Genomic DNA, 12,784 nt, shown 5'->3' on the forward strand with positions numbered 1-12,784 from the left:
TACGGGAGTCTGGTCCTTCCTGGTGGAGACCACAAGGTGGTTAAATGCTCTAAGGATGTTTGATGTACTGGGAGGCTTTGGGTCCTGGCTCACAGCGCAGCCCATGTCCCCCTGGAGGGTGACAGCTATGGCAGGAGTGGACAGTGTGGAGATCTGGGGTAAACGGTGCTGCTCACATGGGGCTGCCTTCCTGCAGCCCAGGCTGTGCTGACACCAGAAAAGGTGGGATTTCTTTTTTTATTTTTTTACCTTTTTCAGCATTATCAGTTGCTATTTCAATGAGCAGTACTGTGGATGGTCAGGGCTGATACACAGCCCTCTGGGGGCATTTCATACAGTGATACATCCCTACTAAAAACCACCAAGCGGAACCCAAATGACAGCACCGAGACCTTTGAAATCTCCTGTCCAAACAGTGGGTTTTGGTTTATCCCCAGCACATCTCCACACACTGATCATCCTGGCCTACCTGTGTGCAGAGAAACGCATTGCTCCTGCTGATGGCATTATGGGAGGCTGGATGGGGGAGGCCCAGGAGCGATGGAGCCACCCTTGACCTATCTGAGAGCTGCTCTGGGGCTTGCATTCCTTCTCTGTTTTGAGGGGATTTCTGCTTTTTCCATCTCACAGGCTGATTTAGAGCACCCCACTGCAGGCTGGGAAGATGTCCCTTCAAAACTCTGCCCTAGGAGCCCTCCCCAGCCCTGCAAGTACCCAGACCCAGCTCTCATTACTGCGCCATGCCCAGCAGATGGTGCAGGGACCCCACGTACTGCACGGTGTTCACTGCACCCCACGGCGTGTGGCTGTGGGAAGGGGACACGGGCTTGGAGAAGAGGCTGCACATGCCCCAGGAGTGGTATTTTGGCAACCCACAAACATTTGCTCTGCATGGGAATCCTACGGGCTGGTAACGTGGGCTTCGTTGAAGGCGGGGTGCAGCGGTGGAGGTTGGCTGAAATCCAGGTAGCTAAAGAGATAAGGGGAAATAAGGTGAAATAGCGTGATGAACCAAAGGCAAGCCTTATAGGGCAAGCCTTGAGGTGGTTGCAGGCAGAAGGGGCTCCACGCAGCCAGCCCTCCAGACAGCATTTGGGATGACGGTGACCACAGCCGGGGCTCAGGAAGGAAGACGCAGGCTGCCCCCGGTCTGGCTGCCCCACGCGAGCCCCGAGCTCTGCTCCCTAGGGCGAGCTCCGTCATCCGCTGCCCTTGTCCCGCTTCACAGGGTGCGAGCGGCGCCCGGCATCCGCCGTGCCGTTCGCCAGGACTCGGCTTCCCCGGCCGCGGTGCGCAGTGCGGCGTGGGAGGGATAACTCATTCCAGCCAGGAGGCAGAGGTGCCGGGCGGAGGGAGCTCACCGCCTTCCTCCCGCCAAGAGCCCTGCTCGACCGCGGGACCATGGCTTCGGGGCTCCGCTGCAGCCTCCCTCTGCTGCTGCCGCTGCTGCTGCTGTGCCCGGCGGCACGGTTGGCCACGCCGGCGGCCCAGGTGAGCTCGTCCTCGCGTGGGTCTGGGCTATCCGCGTGTGCGTCCTTTCGTCCCTCTGCCTCCCCATGGCTGGGCGCTGCGGGGGTCTCGGGGATGCCTCCTGCAAGACCTCATCTGCTTTCCCCTCTCCCCGAAGCAGGAGGCTTAGAGCATGCTAAACGCACCCTCCCACCCCCCCAACTCTTCGAATCCCCCCTCGCATTTCGATGCAATTTGTGTTCCCCGCCCCAGCAGGTGAGCCAAGCGGGGAACGCTCGTCCCGCTGCAGCTCCGCTTCTCTCTCCGGCACCCGAGGCTGTGGGAGGGAGGTGTGAGTACGGAGGCTGTTAGTGCAAAGCAAAGCTTCGGTATTGGTTTTTTGTTGCTGTTTGTTTGTTTGTTTTTAAATTTCCCCGCACCTGAAATCACGACCAAGTACGCCCAGAGCAAAAAGTACCACTGTTTTTATGGGAGAGTGGGGGTTTGTTACGGCTCAGCACCCCGCAGGGAGCTCTGCTGGCTCCTGAAGTTAAAATCAGACCTAACAAAGAGCTGTTTATTGAAGTGCGCGGGATGCCAGGCATCTATTTGCTTTTTCCTCCCTCTTCCTGTGCTGTGCACCCCAGAGCTGCCGGCAGGGCTCAGCTCATCCCCGGCAACCCTGAAACAGCCACGAGCAGCGGCAGGGGATGATGCTGAGTGCCTGGAGCACGCTGTTTGGGGCTGGCTTTTCTTTTTTCCTTTGCAAACCCTCGGTAGCTTTTTGCAAAGCGGATCAACCCCTGTGCTGCAGCTCTGTTTGCTCTGTCGCAGCCTTGGACCCGTCTCCTTTTCTCATCACATCGGGGCACAACATAGGGTTGTGCACTCCCAATAGGGATTGTTCATCCCCTGCTCCACGTGCTCTGCAAATCTCCAGGCACTAAATTGACTCCGCTGTGCTCAGCTCTCTCTGTTTCCCTTCGGTTTTCTGTTAATTCCTCAGGAAACCTATAATAAAGATGCCCGTCGCCTGCATGAGTCAGTCCCTTGGTAACCATTAGCTTGCAGGCAGAAGTCCCACAAGTGTTTCTGGCCCCAGAAGAACTCACAAGACATCTGTTTTCCTATTATTTTGTAACATGGAAGTGGGACACGGCTCTAGATCCAGCAGGACGAGCTGTTGCATCTCTCCCAGGACTAACAAAGCTATCAGAGCGATACGTTGCCATGTTAGGATGTAGGAGGCCATACCACAGCTAGGGATTTCCCACACGATGTTTGTGTTCAGAACCCCCATGTTTGGCCAACGGGGGCAAATAAATGATGGGACGTGGAGGAGCCGGGCGGGTGCTGGGGTTGTGGGTGCTGAATGCTTGCCGTGCCCGCAGGGCTGCCCAGGCAGGCAGCAGCTCCTGGCAGCTGTGCGGCAGATGCAGCAGCTGCTGAAGGGGCAGGAGACGCGCTTCGCCGAGGGCCTGCGTCTGATGAAGAGCCGCCTCAGCACGCTGCATGCAACCCTGGCCAAGGCGGCCCCGGAGCCCACACCTGGTGAGTGCCAGGGAGTCATGGGGGCTTTGGGATGGGGTGAGCCCACCCCACCGTGCTCACTTCCCACGTCCCGCAGTGCCACATCCCCACGGCTCTGGGACACCTCCAGGTGACCCCAGCACTCCCCAGGAAGCTGTGTCAGTGCAGAATCACTTCTGGAGAAGGAATTGTTCCTAATATCCAACCTGAACCTCCCCTGGCACAGCTTAAAGCCATCCCCTCTCGTCCTATGGCCGTTCCCTGGAGCAGAGGCCGACCCCACCTCACACAGCCTCCTTTCGGGTCGTTGCAGAGAGCCACGAGGTCTCCCCTGAGCCTCCTCTTCTCCAGACCGAACAGCCCCGCTTCCCTCAGCCGCTGCCCATCACACTTGTGCTCCAGACCCCTCACAGCTCCGCTGCCCTTCTCTGCACACGCTGCAGCCCTCGGTGCCTTTCCTGCAGTGAGGGCCCAGCACTGAGCGCAGCACCGAGGTGCGGCCTCCCCAGTGCCAGTGCGGAGGGACGGTCACCTCCTGCTGTTGACACACGCCGGGGTGCCGTTGGCCTCCTTGGCCACCTGGGCACACTGCTGGCTCACGTTCAGCCGGCTGTCAGCTAACGGCCCCACAGCCTTTACCTTGCCAACCTTACCTTGCCAATCACTGCCCCAAGGTTGCAGCGCTGTGTGGGGCTGCCATGGCCAAAGCGCAGCATCCGGCGCTTGGGTTGGTGAGGTTCATCCCGGTGGGCTCAGCCCATCAATCCAGGCTGTCCGGATCCCTCCGTAAGGCCTTCTGTTCTCAGGCAGATCAACACTTCCCCCCCACTTGGTCTATTGCAGTGTCCTGCCCAGCCCCACAGGCCCCTGCTGGCGGGCGAATGTTTGGCACCAAGTACCTGGTGGAGCACGAGGTGCACTTTGCCTGCGAACCTGGCTTCGAGCTGCAGGGTTCCAGCACACGGATATGCCAGGCTGATGGCAGTTGGAGCGGAAAGGAGCCACGCTGCACAGGTACCACTTCCCTTCCTGAAGGGCTGGATGTGGCTACAGCTGTGGGAGCATTTCCTAGGGTCCAGGTCTGGCTGCAAGTACAGACGCAGCCTGGGCTTATTGGAACAAGAGGGATTCTCGTGGTCCAACTTTGGTGAAATATCAGGTTGTGATGCTGTTTCAAAATACATCAGACAAAACCTGGCTTTTTGCAGAGCTCAGCACATGCTCCAGCAGCCCCTGCCAGAACGGTGGCACCTGCGTGGAGGGACCAGGCCAGCACCGCTGCCTCTGCCCACTGCCATGGAGCGGGGCCACCTGCCAACACCGCACGCAGACAGGTGGGTGACACAGGGTGCTCGGGTTGGGTGCGTGCTGTGTCCTGGCCTCACCTTGCCCCTGGTGCCCTGCAGAGCCCCCAGCATGGAGTGCAACAGCTGATCCTGCCTTCAGCCGCAAGCCCCGCTGTGCCCAGGTGGAACACACCCAGCAATGCCGCTGCGAGCCTGGCTTTCACATGAGTGGCACAGCCACCGCCAGCCTCTGCCAGGGTAAGGGCTTAAGGGGCTGCAGGGTGAGGAGTAAGGGGTCGTGGCTGTGCAGCTCTGCTTGTTTCCCTGCAGATGTGGACGAGTGTGAGCTGTACCAGGCAGAAGGGGCCCCACGGCTGTGTGCCCACGCCTGCGTCAACCTGCCCGGCTCCTACCGCTGCGCCTGTCCCAGTGGGTACAGCCTGCTGGGCGATGGCAAGAGCTGTGAAGGTGAGGTGGCCTGGATAGCTTTCCTACTTTGTCCAACCTTGCATGATTGCCCCAAAAGTAGTTCATAGTGAAAAATCTCACGCTTTCCCATTTTCAATGTGATTTCTGCTGCCACGCTATGTTTTCATAACATCTTGGTAACACTCCCAACACATATCCGCAATAAAAGCCCTTGGTCTTACTGCTAGGTAAGCCACCCTTACCTTACTTGGTGTTCTGACGCATTCAGTGAGCTTAGCAGAAAGTTAGGAAAACAAGCCCATCCCGCTGCCCTAACCCCTGCTGGCCCTGGGCAGCAAGAGTAGGAAAAGAGTAGGAGCTGATGGAAAGTGAGATTTGGGGGAGAACTTAGTGATTATTTCCATCAGATCTGGGTTTGCAGCCTTACCCTGAAAGAGGCCAGTGCATATCAGGAGGGGTTGTAAGTGGCAGGGTGGGAAGCTTCCACGCTCTCCTTATTCCTATCAAAGGTTTGCTCCATTTCACCTGTTTTCTGCCAAAATGCACTTGGAAATAAGAGTTTCCAGGTTTCTGTTGCCTGCCTGTTTTGCAGACATCGATGAGTGCGCTCTGTCGCGGGACAACTGCACGCGGGGCACAACGTGCATCAACACAGGCGGGGGCTTCCAGTGCGTCAGCCCCGAGTGTCCCCAGCCCGGTGGCAACATCACCTACGTGAAAACATCACCCTTGTGAGTGTGGCATGTGAGACCCGACCCTGCTCTGTGCACAGGGCATCCCAACCTCTCAATTCCTCCTTGTAGGGAGGAGGACCACTGGGGGACCCCCCTGAACTTCCTCCTCCATTCCCTTTGCAGCCAGTGCGAGCGCAACCCCTGCCCGATGGATAGCAGATCGTGCCACCAGGCACCCAAAACCATCTCCTTCCACTATCTGCCCCTGCCCTCCAACCTGCTGACCCCAACCCCGCTCTTCCGCATGGCCACGGCGGCAGCACCCGGCCGGCCGGGACCCGACAGTCTCCGCTTTGGCATCGTGGGAGGCAACAACCGGGGCCACTTTGTGATGCAGCGCTCGGACCGGCAGACCGGGGAGCTCATCTTGGTGCAGAGCCTGAAGGGCCCCCAGACCATCCAGGTGGATGTGGACATGTCCGAGTACCTGGACCGCACCTTTCAGGCCAAGCATCTCTCCAAAATCACACTCTTCGTCTCTGCCTATGAGTTCTAGGGCAGACCAGGGGGTGGCTGCAGGGTTTGGATGTTCTCATGTGCATAGCGGCTGTGGTCCCTTTTCAGATGAAAGCACTACAGGTGCCAGCAAGCACTGAAACCAGCTGTCCCCTCTCTGCATTGAGGTGATTTTGTCTGAGTCTCCAGGTGCTTTTTACACCCACCTCCATGGAAAAAGCAGCATGTGATGTGTGACAAACTGCATACAGGTTATCTGCTTGCTGAGTGCAGGAGCAGGGCGTTATTTTTGCTCACAGCTCCAGGAGGACATCCTATAACCTCTGCACCTATGCAATGCAAACAAGCAGGTAGAAACCAAGGTGCTTACTTCCTTTTTGATTCCTTTTTTGTAGGAAAGAAGCTAAGCCGGTGCTGTCAGCCCTCCTCTGCACTGGGCTGGGCTTGCTTCCCTCTGAACACCAAGGCCCCCAGCTGGGATTTGTTGAGCAGAGCTCAAGCTCTTGGTGCTGCTTGGGATGGTGGCAGCTGTGCCCTGCAAGCCCTGAGGCTGTGTGGCACAACACATTGCACCACTCGGAGCATATGGAGAAGTTCTTCCCAACCTCAGCTCCCAGTCCACACCTGAAGCAGAAAGTTTGGGGTGGGACTGTCCGAAAGTGAGGTTGTTGCTCGGGTTGGGGTCAGCCATCCTGATGTCCCCAGAGATGCAGGAAAGACTCGGTGCCATCCTACATGATGAGCTGGAGATGAAGGATGGTTGGAAGGCTGTCCCATGCCTTAATCCTCTTGGATGGGGTTATGCACCTGCATCCACCCATGACCTGGCATGGATGTGCCATGGGTATTGCTTCAGCTGAGCATGGTGCTTGTCTTGCAAGAGCTCAGGGAATATCTCATTTTTTAACGCCCCTTGTCCTCTTGCAGGAATAGTTGTGGGGTTGGCTCTTGCCATGGTACTGCAACACGTGCCCTGGGCTGGCACTACTGTGGTGCTCACCTCTGCTCCCCAGTGCAGCGCTTGTGCATGTAAACCACAAAAACATTATGCATGTTTCTTTCTCATTTAGTACAATTAAAGGATGATATAGCCTCTGAGTAGGTGCAGAGCAGAATAAAGTATCCGCAGCGCGTGTAGGGTGTGTTCACCCACAGCCAAGAGGGGATGGGTTCTGGGTTTATAGGACTATAGCTTGTCCTTGTTGTTTCTGTTCTCCTGCTTTATGCTGCTGGGGAGGGCGGGGGGAGGAGAGGAAGGAAGTGTGGGGATGTGCCAATGAAGACAGGCACAGGGAGCTGCTGGGAAGCTGGGGAGCTGCGTGGTCAAAGTACCTCAAGCTTTGGGTGGAAAAGCTTCAGGGCCATGCAGGAGGAAAGAAAACACAGCAGAGCAGGGCTCTGCAGTGACACCTGGTAGCCCTTCAAAACGCAGCTTTCTTTTCTTGGGAACTTAGCCCAGATTTAAAGAAATCTTGCTCCTAGGATAAAGAAGTCCATATGCTAAGGGGAAAGGGATTGAAAAGTACAAGTGAAGAAACTGGTTTGAAGCAAACTGTACTCCCTGGGTTTTGCAAGGAGCATTCTGTGTGGAGACCTGGTCTCCTCCTTCCCCTCTCCTTGGTTTTCCAACACAAGGCACCTGCACCGCCTCATGTCCCATGTGAACCAGGGGGAACTGAACCATGCCTTGAAAAGGGACTGGCAGATTCAGGCTGGCACAGTCTGGGGGCTGAAGGGAACACCAACCACCTGCTGGATTTCTGCACATGGCAGAGCCCGAATCCTGCCCACAGCCAGGCGGGATGGAGGAAATGCACCTCGGCTGGGAAAAAGGAGAGGATGACTTTCTGAATAGTTTCTATCTGATGCTTTAGCTGGCTGATGAGGCTGGGGATGGGTGTTTGGACCTTTGTGTTGGAGGCTTTCATTGCAGAGTAATCCTTCACTGACAGCATTTTCCCAGTTCCCAAGGCCAGGGTGAACGGGTTTCCTCTCTTCAAGATGCACTGAGACACAGGGGACTCGCCCAGGGATGTGTAGGAGCATCTCTGATTTGCTTGCAAAGTGGTGCCCATCCTCCCAAGCGATTCTGGCCTGCCCCAAGGGCCCAAGGATCGGAGCTGGGAAGCTTATATGTCTCACAGCCTTAGCTGGATGCAGATCTCTCTTTCAGCCCCAGAAAAGTTTCAGGTTGGCTCTGCTGTGCCTGGACTGGGCTGGAAACCTCTGGCCAGCATTTGAGCTGACTCAAGGAGATTTTTCCCTCTCCCAGAGCAGCAACTGCAACATCTTGCAGCCTGGAATGTGCAGCATGAAGCTCTTCTGGCCCTGGTAAATACAACTTCTCCCTGGGATAATAACATTTTAGAGCCCAAGAAATAGCTAGGTTTGTCTCTGCTCCCCTGCTGGCACTGAAGGCAAGCAGTCCACGTGCATCTGGCTCTGCATGCCCTGGGAGAGCCCCAAAGCCACTGTTCCACCCCTCGAAGGGCTGATGAGAGTCCTCCCCTGCTCAGGAAGGACAGTAATCCCCAAATCTAAATGTATTGAGAGATTCCTGGAATATCTACCAGACCAAATATGTTTACAGAAGGAAAGAGGAACCCAAATGATTTTTTTCCCCTCCAGAAACAAAACATCAAGACTTAACCTATGGCCCTGGACCTCTTGAATGTTTTACGCAGTGACCTGTACCAATCTTCTTCCCCTTTTAGGGAGGGAATGATAGCAGCATTAAATGGAGGAGAATCCTTTTCAAAGCGCTGTCTCAGAGAGGATTCTCTCCAGGTTTCCTTACAAAGCTTCCTAGAGTCACTCTGTCTCCTCTTGGCCTCCCAGTTCAGAAGAGAAGAATTCTGTATTTCTCAAAAAGCAGAGAGTGACTTCGCATGCCTCGCTGCTTCAAATCCTAAGGGGCATGCTGGGATTTCAGTGCTGGGATTTCACCTCTAAGGCTCTCTCTGGAGTGACCTTGTCATGGTCTGCACTTCACTGAGGCCTAAAGAGATGACCTGATTCTTGTAGCACTGGCCTTCCTGAGTGATCCTCCCATCTGGCACGTAGCAGAGCCAGAAGAACAACCCGGAGCCCACACTGTCTGCCCGTGCACATTCAAGTCCATCCCAAAAACTGCTGGATGGAGAAGGAAATAGCATCTTGTTCAACTGCTTCCCACTTGGCAGCCTGTGGAAATCCAGAGCACATGGGGCATGTGCACAGCTGCAGACCATCCTGACAATCCATCAGCAGCAGCAGGCATGGTAGGTGTATCCCAGCAAGGAGGGATCAAGTAATTTCCTCCCAGGGCACATGAGAATAGAGTGCTAGAAAGCCACTGTGGGCATCGCTCCCACTCTCCCAAGTGTCTGTGTAGCCACACAGGACATCTCAATGTAAGGCTGCCCAGGAAAAGGGGTCTTAAGACAAACCTTGGCAACCCAATGAATGGCCTAACTTTGTAGGTGCCATCACCCATGCACCAAACAGACCCTCAGCCTAACAAGAGAGATCCCCACAAGCCAGAGGTGACAATTCTCTTGCTAAACACAGAAAAGGGTATTAACACAGTTATTTTAAATGGCAGGCTAAAATCTGGATTGTATTACAGCCGTGCCAAACCAGCACCTTCAAGAAGGACAGCCTGGTGCTCAGTGCATACATTAATGCTGCCCTGTCCCCTCCCACAGATTTATATCACGGTTTGAGTCCTCGCTAAAGCAAAAGCACAAGCACACATTCCACAACACTTATTAATCCTGTTACAGGCCTTAATGAAGAGCTGAACCGTGACATTTTTATTTGTTATGGTTGCTAGGTATGTTGCTAAGCCATACACACCATACCCCAGATCCCAGTATATCTGTGATATCTGAGAGACTGTACTGGGGAATTTGTTTATCTGATATTGCCAAATTTAGTTATACTTTGAAAATGCTGAAAAAAAAAAAAGAGCCATTCACAAGCTTCTCACAGACATACCTTTTTCCTTGACAACGCAAACACATGTAAAGATATTTAAATAAACAGCTTTACCTTGTTGGTACTGAAACATTTTTCTGTTTGCTTAAAATTAATGTTGTGGGTATAACTGTGCCCAAGGAGCACACACAGCTCTTATGCAAACCCCCAGCAGTGAAAGAGTTGGCTCCAAAAGCAGGGAGCAGACCCAATGTTGTATCCCCATAGAGAAACACCCCAGAAGGGGCCCAAATACCACCATACACCAGAGATCTCTCTCACTGCACAAACCCCAGAAACTCCATACACCCCCACACATGCTATATGAAAAGCAGGGCTTTTATTCTGAATTTGAAATGGTGGTTTTGGTTTTTTTTTTTTTTTCCTATTGCCTAGGGAGATGGTGCTGGCATCCAGCACAGGAGACGCTCGCATACTGAAGACACTAATTAGCCATAATAGCCCCAACCAGCAGCCCTACCCCTGCCCATGCTCCCTGGAGCTCCATTTCAGTCCCTGCTGGAGATGTGCTGTGGCAGTGCTAGCTTCACCTTACAGCTGCTTCATTTCCATGAATGTGCGTTGATCTGGATGTTTGGTTGAACCAGTCCATGCTCTCCCCACCCTGCTTGCTTAGCCAGGGTCTAGCCTGGCACATGGCATCAGATCAGCTCCTAGTGTCTGGGGGCATGGATGTGCAACCCCAGGGAGATGGTTCCTCAGTAGCCTCGTGCACAGCCAGGCTCCTTGACTGTGTGAAAGCCAGAGGCTGGATATGGGGAACTGCAGGGACAGAAGTTCTCCCACCCATGCTGTCCAAGGGATTAAGAAGAGCTACTTTCCCTGTGCTCTTCAGAGCTGACTCCATGTGGAACAGCATTACCTGTAGCCCCACACAGCAGCACCTTTCCTCTCTGCCTGGCAGACAGGAGAGGGAGAATGACCCAGAAGTAAGAAGCCACCTCAGGCTTCTGGATGCCAAATAGGTAGGAGAGAGAGATTCTCTGAGCAAAAAGCTGCAGCATGAGTCAGACTGTTGCACAAGTGGAGCTCTAGTGGGATAATGGGAATGCTTCTTCCATGGGAAATGCTTTGTTCCACAGACCACGCTTCAGCAAGCCCAGCCAGCAGTGCAGAGCAAAGCAGGCAGGCTTTGTTAGCTTCGCTCTGCACTCAACTGTTTCTTGTCTGACTTATAACGAGCCCCAGTTGTACAGCATTTTAGGCAGTTGGGCATAGGCAATGCTCAAAGACACGTTTTGTGTAAAGGGAAAAATGTCCTATGTTGGAACAGAGCAAATGCAGGAGCACCCCTCCCAAATGGGGACCGATGTGGGTGTTCTCATTTTTTATTTTTGTGTTAGGATTGTTGGCACTGGAAAAAGAGAGTCATATGTCCTGAAAAGCCCTGTAAGCCAGGGAGACTAGCCTGTAAAGGAAAATAAGTTGATGTAACTTACTTGAGGTTTTTCCAAAAAGTTATGACAAAGTCCCTCAAAAGACAATGTTAAACGAAATATCATTAAAATCATTAGAGAACAACAAACACTGCTCTCTCAGGGGCTGTGAACTGCTGAGAGTCAGCAGAGCCAGGGCAGCAACAAATGGCCAGCTCTCGGTGTGCAGCAGCCTGGCAGGTGGGATCGTCTGCATCTTGGTGCCAGTGTTGTTGTACATAAAGTTAATGGAAGAAACGATGAGCAATGGAATGACAACACTTGCAGCTGATGCTATTTATTTGAGTTGGACGAGGCTATCCTAAGGTTAAGGTACACGACTTAGAGATGCAGTACTGCAGAAGAGGATGAAATTCACTGAAAATGCAAAATGATACGCACAGAAAGAGGTGCTAAGAGTAACAAGAGCAGCATCAGGATGCAACTAGCTGAGTCACCTCTACCAGCAAGATAGAAAGGAGAAAGTGGAACCTGCCCCAAACAATGCCTGAGATAGAGTACAAAATGAGGTGCCCCTTGCTGCAGTTAAGGGTTTGGTTTGCTTTTGCTACACTATTGAGTTTGGTAGTGCTCTTCAGCATTTTCTCCAAGGCTTTTTTAAGGATTTCTTCACGCGTGTTAAATGTCCTCCATTTTATTAATTGAATAGTCACTGATGTGATGATAACGAAAGTACCTGTATTATCTTTTCAGTACAGATTTTAATCCTCCACTGGCCAAGAGTCACTCGTGTCAGTAACAATTTTATTATTAGGTTTGGTTAAGATGGAAATTTCTCTAGGCCCCAGTCCTGCTTGCTTTAAGTGCTCCTGCTTTGAGGAGGACCGCAGTGACAGCCTTTACTTGGAGGGGAGGGGAGGGGAGGGGAGGGGAGGGGAGGGGAGGGGAGGGGAGGGGAGGGGAGGGGAGGGGAGGGGAGGGGAGGGGAGGGAAGGGGAGGGGAGGGGAGGGAAGGGGAGGGGAGGGAAGGGAAGGGAAGGGAAGGGAAGGGAAGGGAAGGGAAGGGAAGGGAAGGGAAGGGAAGGGAAGGGAAGGGAAGGGAAGGGAAGGGAAGGGAAGGTCTATTTTGAAACCATTAGTCACATGATTGGAACTCCTGGACAAGCCAAATTTGAACTAAACTAAGGGACACTTGTTTTATTTTGAAGCAGAAAACGTAGAAATACTAGACCCAGTGAAGCTGAGTGCCTGGAGGCTCAGCTTGCTACTCAATCCAGTCAGATTAATGATCCTTCAGCTCTAGCATGGGAACTGGCCATGACCTCTGCACACAGGCTGTATAACATAGTTCGTACAGCCATGTAATCTATGTCACCAGGGTGGAAAGGGAGGCTGAACCAGGTACTTTTTGTCAATATTGTTTTATAGTAACCTGAGCAGCCTCGGTGCGGTGAGAAATCTCACCCTCACGTGCCTGTGCCTTAGGGAGGATTTCTTCATGGAGAAACTTAACACTACGTGAGCTTCCTGAGGTAAATTACCTCAT

General features: G+C 53.5%; 1 protein-coding gene across 2 annotated transcripts; it reads left to right on the forward strand.

Annotated features, from left to right (window-relative positions):
• The first annotated feature begins 110 nt into the window (after positions 1 to 110).
• Positions 111 to 7,937, forward strand: FBLN7 (fibulin 7). Of its 2 annotated transcripts, XM_031597830.2 has the most exons (8): positions 111 to 1,491; positions 2,841 to 3,000; positions 3,823 to 3,993; positions 4,188 to 4,313; positions 4,386 to 4,523; positions 4,596 to 4,733; positions 5,287 to 5,425; positions 5,552 to 7,936. In XM_031597830.2, the coding sequence occupies exons 1-8, from the start codon at positions 1,402 to 1,404 to the stop codon at positions 5,922 to 5,924; spliced, it is 1,335 nt and encodes a 444-aa protein (XP_031453690.2). In that variant the 5' UTR covers positions 111 to 1,401; the 3' UTR covers positions 5,925 to 7,936. The 2 variants fall into 2 exon arrangements, with proteins under 2 accessions (XP_031453690.2, XP_089990704.1); XM_090134578.1 differs by having other exon boundaries at positions 1,415 to 3,000; positions 5,552 to 7,937.
• Positions 7,938 to 12,784: the final 4,847 nt, after the last annotated feature.

The sequence above is a fragment of the Phasianus colchicus genome, chromosome 2 (assembly GCF_987193195.1).
Source record: "Phasianus colchicus chromosome 2, bPhaCol1.hap1.1, whole genome shotgun sequence".
NCBI lineage: Eukaryota > Metazoa > Chordata > Aves > Galliformes > Phasianidae > Phasianus > Phasianus colchicus.